General features: G+C 53.0%; 1 protein-coding gene across 5 annotated transcripts in view; it reads left to right on the top strand.

Annotated features, from left to right (window-relative positions):
* TBCD (tubulin folding cofactor D) overlaps positions 1-25113 on the top strand; it is a 173797-nt gene that overhangs the window by 133571 nt on the left and 15113 nt on the right. For 4 of the 5 annotated variants that reach the window (XM_033847160.2, XM_073798105.1, XM_073798106.1 and 1 more), the window contains 10 exons: positions 4345-4376; positions 12572-12634; positions 13566-13642; positions 15113-15185; positions 17583-17701; positions 18906-18997; positions 19706-19846; positions 23172-23255; positions 23776-23934; positions 24013-24151. In XM_033847160.2, coding sequence (XP_033703051.1) covers positions 4345-4376; positions 12572-12634; positions 13566-13642; positions 15113-15185; positions 17583-17701; positions 18906-18997; positions 19706-19846; positions 23172-23255; positions 23776-23934; positions 24013-24151 — 979 coding nt within the window. The remainder of the gene's footprint in view (positions 1-4344; positions 4377-12571; positions 12635-13565; positions 13643-15112; positions 15186-17582; positions 17702-18905; positions 18998-19705; positions 19847-23171; positions 23256-23775; positions 23935-24012; positions 24152-25113) is intronic. The other variant, XM_073798103.1, reaches the window with a different exon arrangement.

Raw genomic sequence — 25113 nt, 5'->3', positions numbered from 1 at the left:
AGAAAGGAGCGACTCACTTCCCCTTACATAAAAACATGTGCATTTGTTTCTGGCGAAATGGCTTGAACTCCACGGGACTAACCAGGGATGAGGCAGGCAGTGAGCTGTGTGTGGAGGCCACCGACCACCCCAGGGCCGTTGTGCTTATGTTGTGTGCGTGTGCGGCTTTCTTTGGAGCTGAAGGCTTCTGATGAAATCCGTTAGCATCTTACAAATTCCAAATGCACATCTGCTCTTTGCCTTTGAATTTTCTTTTCTAGTGATAAATCTCAAAAATAAATAGAAAATAACCCCATTCAGTGAGGCCAGTGTAGGAAGGTAATGCATGTGGCCTCTGGTGCAACAGAGGCCCTCTGGGTGGGACGGGCCTGGGTGCCTCAGCAGTGTTTGTTCACGAAGTGTGACTCCCACACAGGTCTTGGCCAGAGGCCCTGGCAGTGACCACAGAAGGGGGGGGTCACATGGCCCCACAGGACCAGGCCAGAAGGCTCTTGCCGGGGCTTGAATGCGAGGTGTCCAGTCCTTCTGACCTTGTAGATCCAGCTTAGCCCCATTAGTTCCTTGGACTATTATTGTGAGTTTGGGGGTCCTCAAGACCACCTTCAGGCTCAGTGGCTTGCTGGTGGAAGGACTCAGAACTCAGCAGAGCCATTATGCTTGTGGTTATGGCTTATTGCAGCAAAAGGATACAGATTAAAATCAGCAACATAAAAGGCCCGCAGGACAGAGTCCAGGATAGGCCAGGCACCAGCTTCCTGGGTCCCTTCCCTGAGGAGTCACGCTGAATCCTCCCTGTGGCCACATGCACAGCTACTGCCACTCAGGGAGGGTCTCCACCACCCCCACCCCCCCTCCCCCCGCCTCCAGGCCTTGGCATTCAGGGTTTCCATTGGGTTGAGCTGATTCCCTGTGACCTGAGGCCTCACCATAGATGGCACCAGCGTAGACCTTCCAGCAGGGCCCCCGGCCCAGATAAACAGAGGATCCTGTCCGGCAGAACCTTCTAGGGGCTGGGAGGTGACCTCCCACATCTGGGACAGAGCGCCAGACCCACCCTTCCTTGGCCCTCACCTCCAGGAAGCGGCCTTGGCTGTGGAAATAAATCCTCTGTCCTTGAAGGGACCCCTTAGGTCTGCCTAGTGCTAGAGTCGTGCGTCCCATGTGCCCTGCAGATCCCTCTGCACCGGCAAAAGGATTGGAGCATCCCGTAGATTCTGAGAGGCTGATGGGGCTGCCCCGTGACACCCTGGGGTGGTCAGTGCTGGCTGGCCGTGTGGGATTGTGCTGGGAGGACCTCTGTGTGCGGTGAGAGCTCTGAGCACTCGCTGTGTCCAGCAGGTTGGAAGGAAAATTCCCTGTTGGGGAGGGGCAGGAGGGTGAGGACTCCTGGCCAGGCCGCCTGGTGCTCCTGTCTCACTGGGAATGCCTGAACTCTCAAACCCAGCAAGTGCTTCCCATCAGCAGGCCTGGAGTGCTCTGGGGAGCCCTCGTTGAATTTCCTGTGACACTTGAGTTCATGGCAGCCTCATTGCTTGTGATGGCCGCCTCCCAGTCCCTGCATGTCACCTGGCAGTGTCAGGCCCTCCTGCAGGAGTGGTGACAGGCCTTCCTTTGCAGAACAGAAGCGTGAAAATCTTAATCTTAAAGAAATGTGAACTGTGGGTAAGTGGAAACGGCAGCTCACATAGTCGAGGGAGATGGATCTTGATCTTGGAGGGAAATGTGAGGTGCATGTGGGATTTGTACCAGCCCCATGCTCTGACCCCCTGGAGGGTGTGCTCCTGCCCCTCTGTGAGTGAGCAGTCAGCCCTTGGGAGGCCGCCCGGTGTCCTGGGAGCTGTGGCTGTGCGGCCCCAGGGGTGCCCGGGCCCCTTGGTCTCTTTGGGGCCTCCAGTTGCTTTCTCAGCGATCTGAATGACGTTGGGAACTGTGTTCTCTTTGGCAGACTGTGCTCGGAAGTCTTCCTGGGAAAGGGCATAGCAAGGATTGATTTTCTGTAACCTCCAGCATTTTATCTTGAGGGATTATGGGTCTAAATAAAATTAGTGCAGTGAATACCTGTTCACCTTTCCCCCATTATTAATAACATTTTGACTGTTTATTTTATCTCAGCTAGTGTGTGTGTGTCTCTCTCTTTATATGTGTATCATTTCTCTTTATGGAAAGTAAGTTGCGGGCATGTTGCTTCCTCTTTAAAACTTGAGAAAGCATCAGGGAAGAGCAGAGACTTTGTCCTGTGTAACCATGTACAACCAGTGTCCCCACCACACCCAGGAGAGTTGGTGTGACCTCAGTGACTTGTGAGCGCAGGTTCCTTCAGGTCATCTTCAAATGCTCTCTGTAGCCTTTCCCCTTTGAACTAGGACCTGCTCAAGTTCATGTACTGTGTTTGGTGTTATTCAGTCCCCTCCGTTTTTGTTTTTCATGATACAGTCTCTTTTTAAGAGTTCAGGCCGGTTGTGTTGTGTAACATTCCACATTGTGGGTTTGCTGGGTTGTTCCCTGATGGTTGGACCTGGCTTACCCATGGCATGGCTGGCGTGGACCCTGGTGTTGCCTGTGAAGGGGCTGTGCCATTGCACTTGTCCCCTAGTAGAGACGCTGAGTTGATCCCTGGGTTCAGGGATGACCTCCAGAAGGTCAGACGTGCCCGTGAGCGGGGTGTGTCCCCTTGCAGCTGGCAGCTGACCTGAGGCGGTGGCTTCGAGATGTGTGGATCCCCGGTGTCCAGTGCCTGCCTGCCTGGCCTGAATCAGTCGTCGCTCTGTGGCCTGCCAGAGGGTGACTGGCTGATCCCCTCGTTCGCTTTCCGATTTGTCTGGCGAGAGCAGCGTCGCTCCCCACTCCCACCCTGCTCTCTCTTTCTAATGTATCACTATAGACTCACGGGTCCTCCCCGCCCCCCAGTACGTTGTAATCCAGGAACATCATTGTTATTCTTTGTGTTGCTCAAGCTGTCCTGTATTTGACCCACAGGAGCCTGTTTAAATGAACTCCTCTGTCATTTTCACATGATTCACTTAGTCTTTGAGCAATATCTTTTTAAACCTCTTTGTTTCTATTAATTTGCTTTCTGTTCCTGTCTTCATTGATTGCACTCAGTGCAGTTTTTATTTTCAGATCTGTGTTTTTTATTTCTTGAGGTTCCATTCGTGTCTTCCTCATGCCTCAGTCTCTCTCCTTCTCTCCTTGGACATGTGCAGAAACTAAGAGCTGTTCTGACCCTGCGAGTTCATTCCGTCGTCTTGGGTGCTTCTGGGTCTGGTTGTGTGGACTGGTTTTCTTGGAGCTGTGGGTCGTGCTTTCCTGGTAGTTCTGTTGGGTGCCAGGCTTTGTGGTATTTTTGTCGCTGGGCACCGGCTGCTGCTTTCTGGTGGTGTTTGGTTGGTGGGATTGGTTGAATCCTTTCAAGCCCTGTTCTGAAGGCCTGACGGGGCCAGCACAGTCTGACCGGCTGCCGAGGCAGCCCTTCTGCTGACGCCTCGTGCGTGACCAGGCCTGTGCTCTGGCTCACGGGGGCTTCCTCCTGCCCGTATGGGTTCCTGCAAGTCCCCTGCCTTCTCCTTAGGAGCATTTCTCTCCTCTCAGGCTCAGGTAGTTTCTTTTCTCGCATATGCAGCTCGAGGTCAGCGCTGTCTGGGCTGCTCCCCAGCCCCTCAGATTTCAGCCGCCTCGGCCTCCCCACCTTCCAGCTCAACCTCTTGACTCCGCAGGACAGGCGGCTCTGCTGGGCTTCACGGCTATGCCTTGGGCTCTGGGACTTGGCTGCTCCCTCCCTCCTCCCAAGACCTCTGTTTTTCGGCATCTGAACCTTTGTTTATTTCATCCAGTTTTCTATTTATTTAAGGCAGGAGGGCAAACTCGAATCCTGTTCCTCTACCTGGGCCAGGAAGCAGTCTCATAAACTTCCTCCCTTCTCCCTGGAGTGTTTCTTGGATTCACGTCCACCAGTTTCCCGTTGTCAGCGTCCGGGGTCAGTCAGGGTCCAGACGGGCAGCATTTCCTCTCCCCAGTCCTGCTGGATGATGATGTCTTTCTAGTGCCTTAAGTTCCTTTAGTTTTTACAAAGTAAGAGTTGAACAGTATTTGGGATTTGTTATATGTGATTGTGTGATGTGATTAGTACCAGTGATTAGAGTCTCCAGTAAAAACTGAAAATCGTCTAGAAGGTGGTCACAGCACGTATCTTCATAAAAAGTAGTTCATACTTCCAACAACAAATGCAGCTATTTAACATCATAATACTTTTTGGAGCCTGAAGTTACATTTGTTTCTCGGTGAGGATATTTTATGTTGTTTTGTGTAACAGGAGGTTTAACCTTGAATGTTTTCATTACTTTTCAGGGGTCTGGGAGGAGAACTCATGAGACAAGCAGGTAGGTCTGAGCCACGGAGGCTGCAGATGTTGGGTTGTGATCCTTTTTTCCCACCATTGAGGGAAGACAAAAAGTCCTAAGGGCATTTACTTCATTGCTTTCAACACTGGGAAGTTCCCTGATGGGCCCCTTTGCAGGGACAAGTGGTGGGGTACCTGGCCTGCACACGGTAACCCCGGGGCTACTTGCCCAGCCCACTGCTTCTCCTGTGTGTGTGCACTCGAGGTTCTAATTTTCAGCTTCTGTGGGTTTTTTTTTTTTTTTTTTTTTTTTTGCGGTACACGGGCTTCTCACTGTTGTGGCCTCTCCCGTTGCGGAGCACAGGCTCCGGACACTCAGGCTCAGCGGCCATGGCTTACGGGCCCAGCCGTTCCACGGCATGAACCCGTGTCCCCTGCATCGGCAGGCGGACTCTCAACCACTGTGCCACCAGGAAAGCCCAGCTTCTGTGGGTTTTGATATATTTTAGTAGCCACGGGGCTGCTGGTGGCTGGGGTGGGATGGGTGAGAAGGGGATGATAAAGTTAGGGATGTCACATGTGGCCATCTTTCCCTCTTCAATACAATATTTAAATGTAACTGTAGAGCAAAGAACAGTTTTTAAGATTATATTTAAATGTTTGCAGGGAACTCAAGAGATGCCAACATGTAAATATCTAGATTTCTTGAAGCCTTTTCAGCTAAACCTACTAGAAAACCCAGGACTCCGTGCTTAATCAGGCGCTGGGTCAGTCCTGGCCCCGTGGTGGGCCAGGGTCCAGGAGAGCCCCTCACCCAGGGAGGGGGAGGGCGGGTGGGGGTCAGTTGGTGTCGATGTGACAGACGTGCCGTCAGCATTCTGGGGTTGCAGGGGGTGACCACAGAACATGTCTGCTTGGCCAGGGACGCGGGCTGGTTGGCACGCCAGAGGGCAGGTGGGGTAGCACCTGCAGTCCTGACTGCGCCTGCCCGGCCCCCTCCCGCCAGGCTGCAGTCATGTGTTGGGATCAGCCCGAGCTCGTGAGTACTCGGTGGAGTCCCCTGGCCTTATCTTCTGGGCCCTTTGGTGCATGTGGTTGTGTGTTTCCGTCCTGGGACTCGTGTCCCCTTCTGGAGCATTCCACTCTGCCAGTTCCCACTGTTCCTTTTTGATCTTCTTCCCGTGCGCCCCTGCCTCTCCCCTCTGCCCCTCCAAGAGTTCATGTCTGCCAGTAGCCACTTGTCCCTGGGAAGGGGTTTGCAGGGTCCCTTACTGCTCTCGGTTGTCCCAAATCCTCTTCCTCACAAAGAACTGCTGGCTTTCTTCTTCTGCCCCAGTCCTTGCCTGACTGGGATTCTCAGTTTTGTTAGGAGTAGAGGTAGTGTGCAGATCCTCGCAGGCGCTGCAGAGACAGCCTTGCTGAGCTTCCGGACACTCCCTGTACTCAGACCTTGGCTGGTCTGCAGGCCAGGAAGGCGGTGCCTGGCCAGGCTCTGCTGCAACCCAGCTGCAAGGCCCTCCCCACGGCCCCCCACCACCCGGAGCTCCTGCTCTGATCTTCGTGCCCAGCCTGTGCATATTCAGGGCCCAGTGGCCATGGTGGCTTCATGCAGGTCTGGCACGTCACACCTCCGTCCAAGGAGGAGGGGCGTGGCGAGTGGAGTCCCGAGGGAAGGGATGGCCCTGGCCGGTGGGAGGGTGTTGGGGTTCAGAGTGGCCACCAAGCTGGAGAGTGCTGGGCCTCTGGGTGGCCAGGTAGTTCCTTTGTCAGGGGGCAGGGCGTGTGTGGGGTGAGGCCTGGGTAGGACCGAGTACGGGAGCCAAGGGTGCAGTGAGGGCGTGTGGGCAGGGTCTCCCCCAGCCACAGCTGTCGCAGAGCTCCTGACCGTACCGTGGCCTGGCAGCGCACTGTCTGCCCAGGACTGCTCCACATGTCTTGAGTCAGACCACACAGGAGATGCATTCCCACCTGAATGTGGGAAGAAGTCCTGGGCTCCTAGGAGCAGCGTGAGAGGCAGTGTCATTAACAGGCCAGTCCGCCGTGCACAGGCTTCTTGTCTCTGCCACTGGGGACCGACCGGTATTTGTGACTTGACGGCAGACAGGAGTGGTGCTGCCGGGTCCAGAACACAAGAGGCCCGACCAGGGCCACGTGTGTGGGTCTGTGTGTGGGCGCACAGACCTTTGAGGGGCAAGCCAGGGATGCAGGGTGACTCCAGCAGTGCAGACGACGGGGCCCCTCAGCAAGAAGGGGAAACGAAGCCGGAACGACTTCACGGGAAGCCAGACATGTCAGGAGAGCAGGGGTTGGCTGAGTCAATGAGCTTGAGGACTCACTGTGCACTGCCCAGGTTGTGAGCAGAGATACCTGGGGCTGCCCTCCTGGACCCACAGATGTCAGAGCCAAGGCCACCTCGGGTGCAGAAGGAGGAACTGGGACGGGAGGCAGTGGGTGGGGAGCTGAACAGAGGTCCCTTCTAAAAGCGGTCCAGATGCTCGATTCTGGACGAGACCTGCGGGGCCTTGTGTCCCGGTTCATTACTGTCGAGTAAGGCACAGGCTTCCCTAAGGTGTCTTCAAGGGATGTAGTTTGCTTTTGGTGATTCTCTTTATGAATGTGAGGAGGGAAGCACAGACATGTTGTAGAAATCCACAAAATGGCACTAGGAAAGCCTGATTTCAGTTCCCGAGATGATTCCTAGTGGAACTGGCCAGTCTCAAGGATCTGAGAGGCCTCACCTTGTTTACGGATGGACTGCTGGTGATTCTGTGCAGGAACCCCCGTGCGAGTCCCCGACCACATGCACGCCTTGCTGAGGTCTGGGGCGTGAGTGGACGGGAAGGCCCGAGCCTGGTGCACGGGGCCAGCTGACCTCCTGATATTCTGGCCACTACACCGACCCGACCCGGAGGGACCCGCCTGAGGCCCGCGTCTCTCGCCTCCTGCCTGCCCTCGGGGACTTCTCTGCTGGGAGGTTCGTTTCCTCCGTGTCAGCTCAGTGTTCTCATGGGTTTGACGGGTGTCGCTTGGGGCATGGACTCTGGAAACATGAGCTGGTTTCTGCCGGCTGACACTCAGACTCTGAGTCGCTCCCCTGCCTGTCATCGACAGCTCGTAATCGTTTCTGGGTTTAGGGGCTTGGCCTGGGGTGGGGTGCAGGGCGTCTGTTTTTGTGTTGAAGCAGTGACTTTGCACAGAAACCATTGCTCGCAGTGAAGAGGAGATAAAAAGATCACCCGTCATCCCAGCAGTTGGGGACAGCCACTGTTTCAGGGATTCCTTCAAGGTGGTTGTTCCTTCCTTATCAGTTCATGTCTCAGGAAGTTGGGGTCATGTTGCATGTAGCCTCCCACACCAGCTGGGTGAGCTGCTCAGGGCTGCAGAGTGCTGCGGCTGCGTCGCCCCGCCATCCGTCACAAACATCGTCAGAGCTTGGGAGAACTGCCTTCTTAGGACAGGGAGCGAGTGCCAGAATGGATGTGCACTCCTGAGCCGTTCCTGGGCCGCTGCCGCGTGCTTCCCAGAGTGTGCCGCCAGCCCGGCAGACAGACAGAAGGGGAGGATCAGGGACTGGCCACCTCGTGCTACTTCTTGGGGACGGCGCTGGGAAGATTTGAGGCTGAGTGGCCACTCCCCGCACATCCTCAGCTGTGTCTTATTGGCTGTTGAACCCATCTGTTGAATTCTTAATTCTTGTGTGTCTGTCTTTCATAATTTCTATTTATCTTTCATAGTATCTGTATCCTTGTCATGGTTTTCAGTCATTTCTTTCACCTCTTTGAACACGATAAGCACAGTTTATAATCTGTCTCTAAAAAATACCATCACCTAGTCCTTCTGTGGTTCTGTTTGTAAAGGCCTGGATGTTGGGTATGAAAAATTACAGCAGTACTTTGAGGCCTAGAAACGTCTCCTCTCCCAGAGAGCCTTTACCTTTGCTTCTGGCCAGACGTGGGGGATTCAGTGCTGGGCTTCAGCGAGCTGACCCAAACTTTACACTTCTAGGGTGTGGTTCTTTGGATTCAAACCCCCCTAGAAGGCCTGGACTCCCAGGTTTGTACCACCACCACCCCTTTGAGGCTCCTAGACGCCGTGGTCATCGTCCTGGATTTTAGTGCCTCCTCCGGGGCCCCCGATACAGGTCAAGGAGAAGCTGCTCTCCTCACTGGGTGGCTCAGCAGTGACTCCGAGCACTTACTGTTTGATTTTAATTTTGTCCAGTGTTTTAAGAACGTCTAAGCTGTGGGGTGGTCTATATTACCTAGTGTGTTCGTTTTTTCAACCTTTTATTTTGAAATAATTGTCAACTCACAGGAAGTTATAAAGTCGGTACATAGAGCTCTTTGCTGCTTTCACCAGCCTCCCCCGGTGACAGCATCTTAGGGTATCACGTCAAAGCCGTGAAGTCAACGTTGGCGTCCTCCCCACTAAACAGACAAAAGACCCCGCTCGGCCTTCAGCAGTTTTCACGTGTGTCTGGGTTTCTGCAGCTGCGCTCACAGGAGTCCAGCCAGCACCGGTGGGGGTGCAGGACTGTCCCCTGCGAGGCCTCCCGCTGCCCCTGCTTCGTGCCCTCCCTGTCCCTCGGGCAGCCACTGATCTCTGCTTGCCCCTGTACTTTGCCATTTCAAGCACGTTGTGTAGATGGAGTCTCATGGTGTCCCCTTTTGGAGGCTGACTTCGTCCATAAGTGTAATGGCCCTGAGACCCATGCAGACAGTTCTTGTGCTCATAGGTTGTCTTTCTTGTCTCCTTGTCTGGTTGCATCAGTGTTTGTTTTAACCCTTTGCCCATTTGGGCTGATTCCAGCGTTTGCTACTGTGAATAAGGCTGCCAAGAACGTTTGCATACAGGTTTTTGTGTGAACATAACTTTTCATTTCTTGGGGATAAATGCCCAAGAGTTTCACTGCTGAGTCATATGGTTAAGTATATGTTTCCTTTTGTGAGAGACTGCCAGACTCTTTCCAGAGTGTCTGCACCATTTTATGTTCCCACCAGCGATGTGTGAGAGAGTTCCAGTTTCTCCACATTGTCACCAGCACTCGGTATTGTCACTGTTTTTAACCTTGGCGGTCCTAGTAGGCTTGTGGTGATATTTCATTGTGGGTTTAATTTCATTTTCTTAACGGGTGGTGATGCTGAACATCTTCTCACGTGCTGTTTTTTTCTTTTTTTTTAACTTGATAAAATAAAGTACATTTAAAGTTCACATGCAGGGAGAATATCCAAGAAAATTATTTTTAATAATAATGAGGCTTGGCTCCTCCAGTCCCTAAGATGTCCTGTGAACTGCTCTGTTCAAAGCAGAATGGCATTTCTTAGGAGCAGGCGAATAGATTGGCAAAATGGAAGAGAGAATCGGAAGTAAAAGCATATGTGGGATTTGACGTGTGACAAAGACGACGTGTTTCCAGCCTCGGTGAAGAGGGCAGTTTATCGAGTGGATGATGATGTCACCAGGGGCCATGTGGAAGAAAACAAAACTGTGTCCCTACTGCACACATATACAAAACTAAACTTCTGATGAACAGAAACTTAACTGATTAACTAAAAACTTCAATATAAAAAAATATAATTTAAAAAACTTTAAAGAAATTTTAGGAGACATTAGAGGATCACGTTGGTCCTTAAAAAAACTTCCTAATTTGGAAGTTTTCAAATCTACACGAAGCAAAGAGAAATAGAGTAATGGGTCCCATGTATCGGGCCCCCAGCCCCAGTGAGCATCCATACTTGCTCCTCTTGTTTTATCTGTTCCCTCAGCATATTCCTACCGGTCCCAACCCCAGAATTAGAAAGCAGATGCAGACACTGTGCTGTAGTAACACTGTACTGGTTAGTTCTAACCGGTAAACACTTTTTTTTGTTTTTTAAATTTGTTTCGTTTTGTTTTTGGCTCTTGGCACATAACCACCTAACAGAATTAACAGTAGTTCTGCAGCTAGAAAAGAGCAACAGAAAATAGTTTGTTTAAATGAATATTAAAAGCTTTCGTATGGCGGAATAGACCATGTATAAAATTAGTAGACAAAACATAGATTTAGAGGTACAGCAGTTGAAAGGTGAAGTTGTTATTTATAGGCTGCAAAGACTTTTAAAATTGCCAATAGAAGATAAGCAATCCAGCTGAGAATTGGGCCATGCAGGTAAGTGGACACTTCACCTGAGCGTAGACCCAGATGGGCTCTGAGTTGGTGATGGGTGCCCAGGCTCGTCTGGTCACTGGGGAGATGCTGATTAGCTCCACGAGGTGGAAGTGTCTCCTCGGATCACGTTGGCTATGTCAGGGCTTGGTGGCCCTGCTGCCGACGGGGTCCTCGCTCTGGAGTGTGCCTTGTTACAGTCTTTTCAGGCTGCTGTGGGCGGTGTCTCTTATGATTAGAAATGTGCAGTCTTCTGCCCTGCAGGGCCACTCCTGGGACTCTGCACCCAAAAAACGTGTAAGGGTGATGGGCAACCTGATGGGCAGACAGGCAGTCTGTGTGCCGACAGGGATGTGTGTGGCCACCTTGTTTGAAGTGATGAAAACCGGAAGGAGAGCTTAGCCCGTCAGGAAATACTGAATAAATTGTTTCACAGCCATAGTGTGGGATGTTACCTGTCTACTAAAGAGCGTGGGCTCTCCAGCGGTTGGTTATGTCGTTAGAGAAAAAGAGCAGTTTGGCGGCAGGAGCCGTGTGCGAGGGCCTGTGTCCGTCCTGATTCTGCTGGAACCTCCCGCCTCTGGCCCCCGGGCCCCCTCGTGCTGGGTAGGGCCACGTTTGTGGACACAGGTAGTGTGAGTCAGGAGCTGTGAGGAGGAGGGATGGTGTCACTCTGTCGGGAGCCTTCCATGCTCACGCAGACTCTGCAGAGCTGGCTTCCTCACGAGCCTAGCAGCATTTCAGATGACGGCCGCCACCTGTCCCTGGGGTCCCTGGGTGACAGTGACAGCCACCCGTTGATGCGTGACAGATGTACAGCATGAGCGGGGGAGCCTTTGTTGCCACGGACGCTGAGCTTGAGGCTTTGTTGCTGCAGCGTCACCCAGCCCAGCCTGGCCGTGTGGGGTGTCGGTGGCCTGTGACCTTCTGAGCATGGAGGGAGGTGCAGGAGCCATGCTCCAGCTCAGCTTAGTCTCAGGGTCAGGTGGGAGCTCGGTGACAGAGAAGGAGTGGGGGCACAGAGCCGACAGGGAGGTGTGCCTGTGCCCTCTCGGCCTGTGAGGGTCCATGGGGGCACCCCCAAAATGCATGGCCCCCACAATGTCAATGGTAGTTTTCGATTTTATTTTTCTGTAGTGTTAGATTTTTTTCAGCAAATGCAAATTACTCAGTAGGAAGAAACCACTATGCTGTTTCTACTTTAGTGACAAAGGTGGGAGTGCAGAGGCCGCCCTCTTGTGTCGTGAGTGGGCAGCGTGAGGAGTTGTGCGGTCACACGGGCTGGGGCACATGGCCTGTCAGCAGGTGTCGGCGGGTGCCGGGTGGTGCGTCGGGCAGGTCAGGTCATTGAAGTAGTCCCCATGGTGGAGCCCCCTTGGTGGCGGGACCATCACAGTGAGGCTGCCAGATGGAAGCTCAGGCATCCTTGCAGTCATGGCCAGTCAGTAGCTATACTGGCCATGTTCCCACCCACAGAAGTGGTAGTTCAGTTATAAACACGGACACTACATTATTCACAGCGGTGGGGAATTTACCAGAGCTTTGAGTACCGCAGCTCATCTGGGGACCACCCTATGGGGATGATAAATGTTACCTCCTCTGACCCCGTCCTTACCCTGGTGCTGACCTGAGACTGGGGCATCTCCTTTGTCTTTGGAGCCCCTGTGCCCCAGGAGAACCTGCTTCTCTGTGGTCCTCACTGGGCAGGTGCCTGCAGTTCAGCCACAGCTCCTGGTAACCTGTGGGTGTTGATGGCCCAGCAGCCAAGTCCTCTGCATTGAGTCATCATTGGGGATTCGTATGGGGGTCAAACCTGCAGCCTCCATATAGCACTCCCTCGACTGGGTGGGGCTCCCTGAGGGCACCCGCTTGATGCTGCTCCTTGTGGGTCTTGGAGCTGCCCCTGAGCCTGGGCCAGGTCTGGGGCTGAGGCCATTCTGAGGGCTTGCTTCCCGACACCAGCACCAAGGCATAGGGTGGGGGATGTGGGGGGTGGTGGTGTTGCAGCTCTGGGCTCAGGTGCAGCAGGGTAGGTGCTGTGATGGGCATTTACGGGGAAGTGACATTGTGTTCGTCCTTTTTCTTCCTAGTGTGCATTTTAATAGAAAACTTGTCCCTTTCCAAAATGCCCTTCAGAGGTGACGCTGTGATCGGTAAGTGCCTCTCTTCTCCAGTGACTCACATTGTGGCCTTTTCTTCCAGAACTACTTCAGCTTAAAAAGTGAAGACCAACCTGTTAGGGTGGACGGGAAAGTTCCATCCTGTTAGAATCCTTGTTTTGAAGTTGCTGTAAGAACCCATTGTAAATAGTGAGCATCCACCACACTCTCTCCACAGAAACAGAGACTCTCCCTTCTCTTCCAAGGGGTCAAGCTCCTTCCTCAGAGCTGCTGACTGGGGCTCTGCCTGTCACGGCCGTGCCCAGCACCCGGCATTCTCGGCTGTTCCTCTCCCAGATGGGTGGTGCAAGCCTGAGGGGCACTCTCTCGCAGGACGAGGGGAGGGCCAGCAGTTGCCACAGCTCTCCCTGGGGGTGGCGGCCAGGCCCCTGTGCGGGTCTGGGAGCCTCTCCACATTCCATGGCACCTGGCCACAGAGAGGCAGTAAGAAAAGCCTCAGGGTCACCTCCACCACTGGGCTGTCCTGGCGCTTTGGTCTGCAGCCTCAGAAGTTCTGTAACTTAAAAAAAAATTGAATAGATTTAGTGTTTGTCCCCAAGTATTGGATCTAATTGAATTGAATGTTTGGGTTTTTATTGGTGGGGGTCTGGAGGGATTGTTCGGGGGAGAGGTACAGGAAAAGACCACCTGAAACCTGAAGGTGTGATAAAAGAACAAAAACTTCCCCACATGACAGTTTTCACATTTCAACAGCAGAAAGAAGACTTTCCCCCTTTAGGTGGGGAGGGCGAGGGCCTTTAGAATTTTGTTAGATCTGGAGAATGTGTACCTTAGGTTTCCTCCAGGTTCCTCTCAAAGGTCACCATCTACTTTGACTTGAGAGGTAGAAGAAGATCTGTGTGTTGTTGTTTTTAATTTCATACAAATGTTCTTTACCAACTGAATGAATTTGTCTCTTTAACAGATGGTTGGCAGTGGCTGATAAACGACACCTTGAGAAACCTTCATCTCATTTCAAGTCACTCTCGGCAACGGATAAAGGTGTGGGGAGCGAGGGTTTTCTGGCTGTTGCACTGTGTAGAAATAATTACTTATTTTAGTGTTTGTTTCAAAGGGCTGCGTGCATTATGAGTCCCTTTTATAGACCAACATGATTGGTAAATGCCATAATTACATTTGGAATTCTGGGTGATACTGTCTTTGTAATTTATGATCAAGAAAACGAATGCAGCCATTATTTACCAGAATATTTAAATTTTTTATTACTGTTTCTGACTTTATTAATTATATTTACCTTATAAACATTTTCCCTATACACTCTGTGTCCTGTTGAGTTGTAGAATTTTAGGGTTGGAAGCTCTGTTCGTGATGCTCATGTACTGATGAGCAGACTGCATCCAGAATCATGTCAGCACGTCAGCGTTAGTCATTTCAAGCGAGCAGGAGTGTGTGTGTTTGTGTGTGTCTGTGTGTGTCCCCGTCCCAGTGGCCACTACTGTCCTGCCCCAGGACAGGTGAACTTTGGACTAGCAGCATTGCAACCCCTAACCCCTTGCAGAGATAACAGTCTTGGGTATTGATAATGACTAGGCTTTGATATTGAGGATGAAGGAGTGAAAGTACATATTGGTCTCCCTACAGTTCTCCAGCCTCCTGTGTGTCTCAGCATTTCTGCTGGGTTAATAGAACAAATCTTCAGCCCCCCTCCCTTTTTTAAAGTAACTTTATCATTCTGTAGAATCCAGGTACAGTTTTACTAGTTGAATTTGAGTTCTTCACAATTAGTGCCTTAGAATTTCCTTTTAAAAACATATTCATAGTTGATTCATGCCAGCCGTGATCATGGTTTGGTCTGCTCCTCTGATGTGTATGAGGACATCCCTCCCCCAGCACCTCTGCCGGGGCTCCCTGGTTTGGGGGAGCATCAGGAAGAGCACATGAACCCAGCATTTGCCCCTCATTGTCTGTACGATCGAGAAAGGCTTAGATGAGTGACCGTGGAGGCGACAGGAGGGGCCGAGGGTCCTGCGTGCGGTGTGAGCCCCGCACCTGCACTTTGTCCCTCTCGCTGCCCCACCCTCAGATTGGCCCTTCCTCCTCGTGCAGCCCCTCCTGTTCCCAGCACCCATGGACCCCAGCTTCTCTCCAAATGAGGTCTGTACATGGCCCGCCTGGGGGCCTTGCCACGTTGCTTCTGGGTGTTTACCACACTTTTCCTTCATTACTTCTGCTGGGAAAGAATAAAATGCCACGTTTTATTGTTACCTGTTCACATTGGAAGACATGGAATTTGCATTGTATGGAGGAAATAATCATTTTCTCTTCAGTGTATTAGTTGCAGAGAATATTAAAGTTATGACCGTATGTGACTGATGACCAGCAGATGTACTGGAAAGGGTGACGTCATTCAGCCTCTGGGTCTTTCAAACCGAGTCACTGGCCTGGTCGCAGGGCTGCCCGGCTGCTCCTGGGCCGGGAGCCTGCCGCTCACTAACATCTGCTTCGTTTCAGGAGGCGGCTGTGTCGGCCCTGGCCGCCCTCTGCAGCGAGTACTACTCTGGGGAGGCGGACTCCACCGTGCAGGGTGAGTGGGCGCCTGCGCTTGGCCCGCATCCTCCGCGGCTGGGGTGGTGGGTGGTGCCCTGGGTGCCCCTCCCGCTGCAGTGTGGATGGGGCCTGCGGGGGGAGGGAGAGAGCAGGCTCCAGGCCGTGGAGACACCCCCGCCTCCTCAGCCCGTCCCACCCTCGCCTGGCGCCCAGAGGGGCTCTCTGCAGGCCACGCGGGGTCCACTTTCCTGGATGTTACCACTTAACGTGTAGAATCAACTCTTACTTATTTCAGCAGCGTTTGCTTAAATTCTGTTTTTAAGTCAGCTTTCCCCCGTTTTGTGCTTTGGAGGCTCCCGTTACCCTGGGGGAGCTCCCTGTCTCTGTGGAGGCCGCTCTTCCACCCCGTCCCTTGGTGCCCGTCCTTCATTATCGGGTGACTATTTTCCACACTCGTTTCCCAGGCTCTGTCAGCTCAGAGTCGTCTGCTCTGCTGTCCTGCCGCGTCCTCCTGATTGCTCCTTGGAGTCTGTTCATTTAGTGATTGCTCCGTTGACTTTTCTGTTTCACTGTAGTGTGTTTTAGAATTTTTGTATGGCCCATGGCAGCGCTTTTCTGGCAAGTGTCCTTCACGTGTTAATACGTCTGCTCTTTTCCTCTTCACGGGAACAGTGTCGGTGTAGCTGCCTCACTACACGTCATTGCATCAGTTGGGTTTTCCAGAACCACCTCTAAGCTGGAGTTTATCTCACACATCACATGGTCCTGTTTGTAGGGTCTAGTTCAAGAGTGTTAGTTTTGTATGAAGAAGCTTCATATTCACGTGTTATGTGGCCCCGTAGCTTTCCTTTATACCATTTTATAGAACTTGCACTACAGTTACTTCAAAAGTAAAACACTTTAAAAATTATCATAAGTGTAGAAGAATCATGAGTGCAATAGTCTAAATCTACTTTCTGTGAATTTTTTCAAAAATAAGAAAATATTTTATAATTTGATCTTCTGAAGACTTTCCAAATTAATGATGTTACACTATGTTCCTTTACGATAGGCAGTTTTACATAAAGAGACAGAATGCACAGTTGGTCTTCTGTATCTGCGGGTTCCACATCCAGAAAGTTCCAAAAAGTAAAATTTGAATTTTCTGTGTAGGCACCTATTTGCATAACATTGACATAATATTTACAGTGATTGACACAGCACTGGCATTGTGTTAAGTATCACACATCACCAAAGATGATTTAAAGCTATGGGAAGTGTGCGTGGGTTATATGCAAACACTGCGCCATTTTGTAAAAGAGACTTGAGCGTCTGTGGAGTTTGGTTTCCTCGGGGGGTTCTGGAACCAGTCCCCCTTGGATATTGAGGGACTACTGTAATGTTACTTTATATTAAATTGGGATGATCAAGTCATATTTTATTTTCTGCCTAAGAAAAGGGTAACATGTCATGTCACTCTGACTATAAAAACAAAGGACATTCTGAAATTAACATGTTATTGTTAAAACTCAAGTGAGTTGTAGAGAAGGATTTTCATGCTGCTGCCAAAGTGTGTTGTTTTAAGTTCCACCAAAGATATCACCTTAGTGTACGTACAAGTGGAGTTCCAGTTTTTTTTTCCTATCCTAATATATGAGGACGTAAGGTTTTCACATTCACATTACAGAAGTCATGCTTCGTTGAAATGTAAGCAGTGATAACAGGAATCTCTTCGGTTGTGGTAGGTAACAGAGTATAAGGGTGTCTGGCCTTTCTTGACTTTCTGAGCTGCGTTTTCAGAGAACAGATCTGGTTTTTCCACTTCACTTCCTAGAATTCTTGAATCACGCCCCGGACTTTCAGGGCCCTCTTTCCCATTTCTCCCTCTCATAACCTCTGTTCTAGGTACTCTTGCAGTTCCCATGTCGGGCTTTTTCCCGTGTGGGAAGGTCTGTTTTCCCCGCCCTGTGCTCTCACTCAGCCTGGCTGACTGCTCTGCCTGTTTCTGCCCAACCAGCCTTGGGTGTCTTGTGCAGAGCAGTCCCTGCACCCCTGCTGTGTCCGAGCGCTGAGCCCTGGGGGTCCAGCTTGGAACCACGTTTGCTCTCAGTCTTTGAGGAAGTATCCTCATTTCTGAGGAAGGCGTTTGTGTTCTCAGTGAATAAAAAATGAAAATTTGACTGTGTTGACTACCGTTAAACTGTCTTGGCTTTATTTTCCCAGGAGTGAAATCATGTATTAAAATGCTTACGAAAACCTTAAAACCACCCAATAAGTACTCTTTTCTTCAATCTGTTGTGATTTACACCACTTTGAAAATACATCTACTTTAGGAGCCTAAGTAGCTCCTCCCTTCTTCCTTCAGCACCGTTTGCTTGTGTTCTGGAACGTATGTGAAGAGTGTGTCTTGTGGATAATGGACAACAGTGGTCACCTTCTGGTTCCATCTTTTCAGAGGAGCTGGTAAAGCAGTATCTCGCCGAACTTCAGAGCCCCGAGGAGATGGCTCGCTGTGGCTTCGCCCTGGCCTTGGGTGCCCTGCCGGCCTTTGTCCTGAAGGGCCGGCTCCGGCAGGTGAGGCTGGCCTGAGCATGGCGGGGTGTCGTGTGAGACCCAAGCGGGGTTTGTGGGCGGAAGGAATTCCTGAAAGCCAGCACGTGTGTGCACAAGAAAGGGGATGGGAGCACCGGGGGCAGCAGGTGGTCTTTGAGAGCCCAGTTAATGTTCTCACCTGAAGGAGACTCAGGATTGCTGACTCCCAGGCTGGTTAGGGAGCTGCGGCCTCCGTGGAAACACACCTGGCCTTTACTTGTCTGTGGTGCATCATCCAGTGTTTTCTGCGTTAAGAACGAATGTCTCCAGCCTTGTCTGGAAATGCTGGCCTCCCCTGTGGCCGTGGTGAAGGGCGCTGGGTCTCCCACCCCAAGACTCCTCCCTGGGGAGCTGCCCTTTCTCCCCAGCACTGGGCCCTGTGTTTCTGGCATGGCCGGGGGCAGAGGGGTTCTCCCTTGAGCTCCACCATCCTTGGCCTGTCTCCTTTCAGGGGTGATCTGTCAACTCTCCTGACACCCCGACTTGGGTCCTGAGCTCCGGGAGAGTGGGTGGCGGAGTCAGACCCTGGAGACCCAGCTGGCCTCAGCCCACCAAACTCTTATGCTTGCGCTCCCCTCTCCCTTAACTCAGACATCAGTCATGGTCCTGCCAGCCCACCTCCCAGATGTCGCTGCTGCCAAGTGCCTGGCGCACACATGCCCCTCACCTGTATCACCTGCCCCTGCCCGGGACACCTTAGGATCTGAGGCACTAGACCAACTTACGTACCGAGAGCGGGGACAGACCATCCAAAGCCTGCTCTGGGGCTTATCTGTTTGAAGCACCTGGCTTTTAGAACTGGACTGTCCCTGGGAGAAGTAACTGGTGGAGATGTGAGAAGCCAGGTGCTCTGTGTGCACTGTGCTTCAGCTCCAAGCCGGGGGCAGAAGGGGATGCTGGCCACGAGTGCAGGGTCTTGCCCCTGAGGAGGAGGCAGATCTGCAGAGGCTGCCTGGGTGCCAGGGGGTGGGGTGGGGGTGGGAGCCCAGCAGTGGGAAGGGTTGGAGGCAACCCCCTCTCCCCGCACCGTGTGTTCTTTGGGGCGCATGGCCCACCCGGACGGCCACCGGCCGTGCTGTGCTGCATTCTGGGAGCAGCAGGGCACCAGGCCAGGTCTCCACTTGCATGCAAAGTACATTCATCTTGAGGCTCACAGTTCTGTTGATGACTTGTCATTGCTTTTCAGGTTCTAGCAGGCTTGAGGGCTGTTACCCACATTTCTCCCGAGGACGTGAGCTTTGCCGAGTCCAGGCGGGATGCTTTGAAGGCAATTTCTAGGTGAGCCCCACAGGTTTTCCTCCCCAAAGTCGCTGTTCTCTCGGAAGCCAGTGACCGAGCATGAAGGGACGTTCACGGCAGTTTTTGTGAGAAGCCCAGTCTTGAGGGCTGAATCTACTTTGAGGCAAATGTTATTTTTTATTTTCTAGTGTCTTCTTTCTTCAGAGGATTGTTCAAGAACATTTCAACTCATAGAGGATCGTTACAGTTTTGTCATAATGAATATTAAACCCGTAGCGTGCTTATCTCTGTGCTTTGGGGACACTGGACCTGCTCAGGGACGGGGGCTGAGCTTTCCACTCGAGACTGCGGCCCCCAGGACGGGGAGTGGCACATGTGGAGGGAACGCTGACGCTAGTCACACACGCACACGTCGGGAGGGGCCACCCTTTCTCTCCCCACGAGCCCGGGTGGAGCCCCTTCTGCAGGATGGTGGGTAGGAGGGGCCAGCCACAGGCACCACCACCCCCATCCACCCCGTGCACCCTGAAACTGTAGACACTAGAAATGTGTTTTGGAGAAGAGCGTCACTCAGCTTTACGTCAGTGCGGGAGGAACTTCGGGATTCTGAGTCTGCCTCCGAGTTATGGGCCTGTTCAGAGGTCATCCTGTCAGGAAAGACACATCAGGCCAAAATGATGAGAGAGGCAGGAGAGCTCGCGTGGGATCCGCAGACATTAGCTATGTTTCCCATGTTTTTAATTTCAGGATTTGCCAGACTGTCGGTGTGCAAGCAGAAGGGACTCCAGACGAGGTTGTGTGCAGAGAGGACGTTGCCCAAGTTTACTGCACGTTGCTGGGCTGTCTGAGCGATTACACCACTGACAGCCGCGGGGACGTGGGAGCATGGTGAGGCGGACGCGTTATCCTCACCCCCTGCTCCTCTCAGAATGTCCCGCCGAGGCCAGAGATGGGGCGTTCATGCTGCTGCCCTGGCCCCAGCCTGGACCCTTTATTCCCAGGGCAGCCGGGGTTTCTGTCCCAGTCCCTTGTTTGTGCATCCTCCTCTTTTTTTAAAAAAAAAAAAAAAAAATATTTATTTTATTTTTTGGCTGCGTTGGGTCTTAGTTGCAGCATGTGGGATCTTTTGTTGCAGCGTGGGCTTCTCTCTAGTTGTGGCTCTCATGCTCAGTACTTGCGGCGTGCGGGCTTAGTTGCCCTGCGGCATGTGGGATCTTAGTTCCTTGACCAGGGATCGAACCTGCGTCCCCTGCATTGGAAGGTGGATTCTTAACCACTGGACCACCAGGGAAGTCCTGTCGTACTCTTCACTGAAAAAAAAAAAATTAACTTCATAAAATACAAACATTGTTGTGTCTCCCTCGTCTAAGCCCCAGTTGTCTGGTCTCCAGTTTTACCTAATAAAGTTCATGCAAAGCCCCCATGCAACTGTTTAAAGCAGGAAGGATCTGAAACCATTTTGGGGAAGGGGAGTAGGGAGCACCTGGGTTCTCTAGGAATCCCGTTGTATATCATCATCTTGGCTCCTGCCTGATTGGGAATAAGACTTGAGGTGCACAGATTTTAGTCTTGGGAGGAGCCCTTCAGTTGCTTGTTGACCTGAAGGAGCCCTGTGTCATTGTCAGCCGAGCATGGGGAAGATGCTCACGCCGCTGTGCTCGGATCCCTGCCTGGATTCGCTTGTATTTCCTTTCCAAGGTTTCAAAAGTACTTTTCTGTTTACTAGAAATAAGAGACCAAGTTGCCATTTTGGAGAAGCTGAGAGGTTCTCCTACAGCTTATGTTGGAACCTCTTCTAAGTGTTTTTATTCGCATTCTCTCCTGCAAGACCCCCCTGTAAACATGGCTTGTGACGAGGGGTTCACTGGGGGCCGAGCACCGGGTGAGCTGTCGCTGACATTGAGAGGAGGTGGTTTGTTTATTACAACGATGCGAAAAGCAGTTAGCTTTAATTTCGTCTTGTGTTTTCATTAATAACATTCCTGGTTGGGTTTCCCCCCTCCTCTGTGTCTGCTGGCCTTTCCTGCCTCTTCATCCACCAGGAGTGTTCCCTTATCTCACCTGCTGCTTTCCTTTCCTTCTTCTGTCCTGAGATGGCATTTGAGGCACGGCTCCCGTGGGGGCCTGAGGACTGTGCATGTGTCTGCACAGCATATCCAGAACCCCGGGGTCCTCCCAGACAGTGGGAGCATGGGGGTGCTCAAGGGGGCCACAGCACCTCCCCGGGCCCATGTCCTCAGGGAGGCCCCAGCACGGCCACCTGAGCCCTTTGTTGCCCTGTCCTCGGTGGGGCGAGGCCGTGGCAGCCGTGCCTTTTAGGGTCTGTGCTGGTGAAGATGCTCTGACCACAGCCGGGGCTCACGTGTCTTCCCTGGACACTGAGCCTCTTCCTGGTTCTTTGCATGGCATGTGGCTCTAGAGTGGCTCCTGGACACTGGTAGGGTTCTGCTTCATCCTCCCAGAGGGTGCTGGTGGCCTCGCAGCAGGCAGTGGGCCTGCTTTGAGTACAGCGCCGTGGTCTCCACCTCACGCGATATGGGCAGCCGCTCAGGTTCTGCTGTGCTGCCTGCGTGGTGGAGTTGTGGGTGGTGGTCCTCTGTGAACGTGGGGGCCCCTTCTCAGGCCCCTTTAAGGGGAGCCCTTTACTCTCTGACCCTGGTTGCACAGTTCAAGCCAGAAGGGCAGTGGGTTTTCATTGGTGTTACAGTTGCCACCGTGGCTGCCCCCAGAGCATGTGGAACATAAAGTGAACAGAGGAGGTCCAGCCAGTGCTGTGCACATGCAGGGGTCCCCTCTGTGAATCTTTAATTCCAGAGGTTTATCTGAGCTCTGCAGTGTTGGGTCCTTTTCCAGAGATCCTAATACTCTGTAGAAAGTCTTCATCTTTTCCATTTGTTTTCCATCTTTCTTTTTTTTTCTTCAGTGTGTTCCTCGTGGTTACTTTAAAGACTGGCCATTTACTCCAATATCCATGTCATCCATGGGTCTATTTCTGTCGTCTTCTTTCTCTCATTATTGTTAACACTTGGTCTTTTTTTTTTTTTTTTTTAACATTCCTTGTAACTTTTAACTAAATCCAGAAATTGTGAGTTCAAAATTGCAGAGATTTGGGGTTGTGTAATTTCCTTGCAGCAAGATTTAAGTTTCCTTTTGTCAGGCCCCCTATTGTGTGGGTGGGTCACCTGCTGTCCTCAGGGCTGGGGTTGGCTGGCCCTTCTCCTGCCCACACCCACAGCTCTGACTGAGGGGCTTCCCAGGGCCCTTCTCCTGCACATGTGCCCCCCAGCAGCCGGCTTCTGGGCTTTGGGACCCGCACCCTGTGCTTGTCCAGTTAGGAGCTGGTGAGGGCCCCAGGGGCGTGTGCTGCAGGCTTTAGCCGCTCCTGTTTCCTCTCGTCGGCCTTTCCCTGTAGTGCTGTGCCCGTGGGCGCTGGGGGTCCCGGGGGGATGCTCTGTCCTCCCTCCGTCTACGCCCTGACCCACCCTGGCACCTCCAGAGGGTCGTGCGTGTTGTGTCCTGAGCAGCAGCTGGCTGGCGGCTGTACCTTGGTGTCAGAGCCTGCCCAGCTCCCTCGGCCCCGGCCTGCGTCCGTCTCATGCCTCCGAGCACCACCGCACCTGCACTCAGTGCTCTGGCTGCTGGGCCCCTCCGGGGCCGGGGCCTCTGTCCGTGCAGACCCGAACAGCGCAGGCTATCTCCTTGGCGGGAGGGTGGGTGCCCCAGGCATACAGGACCTGCCGGCCCTGGCGGCGTGGGGCAGCGTCTGTGGTCCCCGTTGCCCAGTGTGTCTGAGCTGGGTTGAGCGTTCTTTGTCCCAGGTTTGAAATGACGCTGTTTCATTCTGGAGCAAACACGAGCTGCTCTCCATCCCTCCCTCGAAAAGCCCTCAAGAGTGTTTCTGCGGGAAAACCTTTGTAGAGTGGGTATATTTCGTGTTGAAAGGTTCATGGGAAAGTCAGCATTGTTTCTGTGTGTGCACTTGTGAGAGAGTTTGCTGGGACCTGGCCGTTAGTCTTCAGGTGTCAAACAGGTGTCTTTGTTCAAGGTAATGTGTGAGAGAAATATTTCTGGAGGAAAGGCTGCCGGCGGCCTTTGTCGAGCCTCCTACGTGTTTCTTGCCCCGGGTTGAGGGTGTCTGAACCCGACCACGCAGAGTGGCTGATGGTCACATAGCTCCGGGGGCAGGAAGCCTCACCCCTCCATGTCTCTGCAGGGTCCGCGAGGCTGCCATGACGAGTCTTACGGACCTGACTCTTCTGCTGGCAAGGGACCAGCCAGAGCTGATCGAGGCCCCGGTGTGAGTGTGTTCTCCCGCTGCGTGGAGAGGGTCTGCCCGGGTCCTCCCTCCTGACACCACAGCCCCTGCTCCTGGCTAGGCCTCCCTCAGGGTCCAGGCCTGTTGCAGGACAGCCAGCTTCCTGGCTCAGGACCCCTGTGCCGAGCACCTGCTGCTGCTGGAGACTGGCCATCCTGTCCCCTATTGGTTCCCTGGACACCGGGCTGCCTCTGGGTACCTTGCTGGCCTGGTATCACCGTGCCCTTTCTGTTGCCGAGGCCCCTGAGGAGATCCGGGCGTCGCTTCCTCAGCACCACCACACCGACTTCCTCCTCTGGCTGCAGGCCCCCCATCCTCCCATTTCTTCCGTCTCTTCTCACACACCAGTCAACCGGTAGCCCTGTCAGTCTTCACTGCTTCCACTCTAGATCTCCCACTTAGGCTTCTGGGCTGTCAGATCCCGTTCCCACCCGCAGCCAGGGTGGCGCGTGTGCCCACTCTCATGTTCCAGCCGAGCTAACCCTGCGTTCTCGGTTTGCAGCTGCCAGCGGGTCATGTGCTGCTTAGCCCAGCAGGCGAGTGAGAAGATCGACCGGTTCCGGGCACATGCAGCCCGTGCGTTCCTGGCGCTGCTGCACTGGGACGGCCCCGCCGTCCCCCACGTGCCCCACCGGCAGGAGCTGGAGAGGCTTTTCCCCAGGTACTGGTGCTGAGTCCCCGGTGGGGCAGCTCTGCTCCCAGCGGGGCGGCCCCTCCAGTTTGTGCTTCTGTCTTGCAGGTCTGCTGTGGCCTCTGTGAACTGGGGCGCGCCGTCGCAGGCCTTCCCTCGCGTGGCCCGGCTCCTGGGGCTGCCTGCTTACCGCTACCACGTGCTGCTGGGGCTGGCCGTGTCCGTGGGCGGCCTGACCGAGTCCACGGTGAGCAGGCGCCTCAGTGGGCCTTCCCGAGAGGGAGCACTGCCTCCTTCCTTCCTTCCATCCTTCCTTCAGGAGCCTCTGCTGGGGCTCAGTGTGCCTGCGGGGCAGGTGGGGGGCGGGCGTTACCCCTGATCCACTGGACAGCGTGTGGGGCATGAGCTCAGGAGCAGGGAAACTGCAGATGCAGATGCATGCAGGTCCTGCGCTCCCTGGCTTTTTTGCCGGCCTCGATTCACCCTCTCTGCACATCAAGCGCCCCGCGGTTCCCCAACCTGTCTCTCCAGGTTCCTGTTTCCTGTTTGTGCATTTTCGTGGTGGTTCGTTGTGTTTTCTCTGTTCTGTTGTGTTGTCTCCCCTGCGTGGGCCCCTCCCTCTCCCTCTCGCCTCTCATCGCTCCCTGGGCCCTGATTCGGTGTTTCCTGAACCGGTGGATTCATGGTTTTCATCACTTCTGGAAAGTTCTCCACCGTCCTCATTCCCACCTACAGTCCATCCTCTCCATCTTCACGCTTCTTTTCAAATTACTGCAGTTTCTGCAGTTCTGTGTAGCCTGCTCGTTCCCTCTCACTGTTGCATTTTTTGGTGTTTTGGTAATTGTATCTTCATTACCATTCAGTTTGTTCTGAAATCTGTTTCTCGTGCTTTTCCATCACATGCTCATCTTTGTGACTGCATTTCTCTGTAATAACACAATATCCTCCTACATTCTGTGTCATGTGATCCAGTGTCTGCTGTCAGAGGGAGGCCTGCATCTGCTTTCTTGCTCTGTAGACTCCTTCGTGAGGACTCATCAGTTGGGTGTTGGTTGTGCGATGGTGTTAGCTGTTGACCTGAGGGGAGGTGCCTTTGGTTTTGCTCCCCAGCAGCGGTGGTCGCCCAGATACCGCACCTCTAAGGGGTCCAAATTTAGCAACAGCATGTGAGGGCTTGGGTTGTGCTGGTGCGTCCAGAGCTGCGTTTCC

This window comes from Tursiops truncatus, chromosome 20 (assembly GCF_011762595.2).
Source record: "Tursiops truncatus isolate mTurTru1 chromosome 20, mTurTru1.mat.Y, whole genome shotgun sequence".
NCBI lineage: Eukaryota > Metazoa > Chordata > Mammalia > Artiodactyla > Delphinidae > Tursiops > Tursiops truncatus.
Note: the sequence above shows the minus strand (reverse complement) of the source record. Positions and strands in the feature narration are given on the sequence as shown.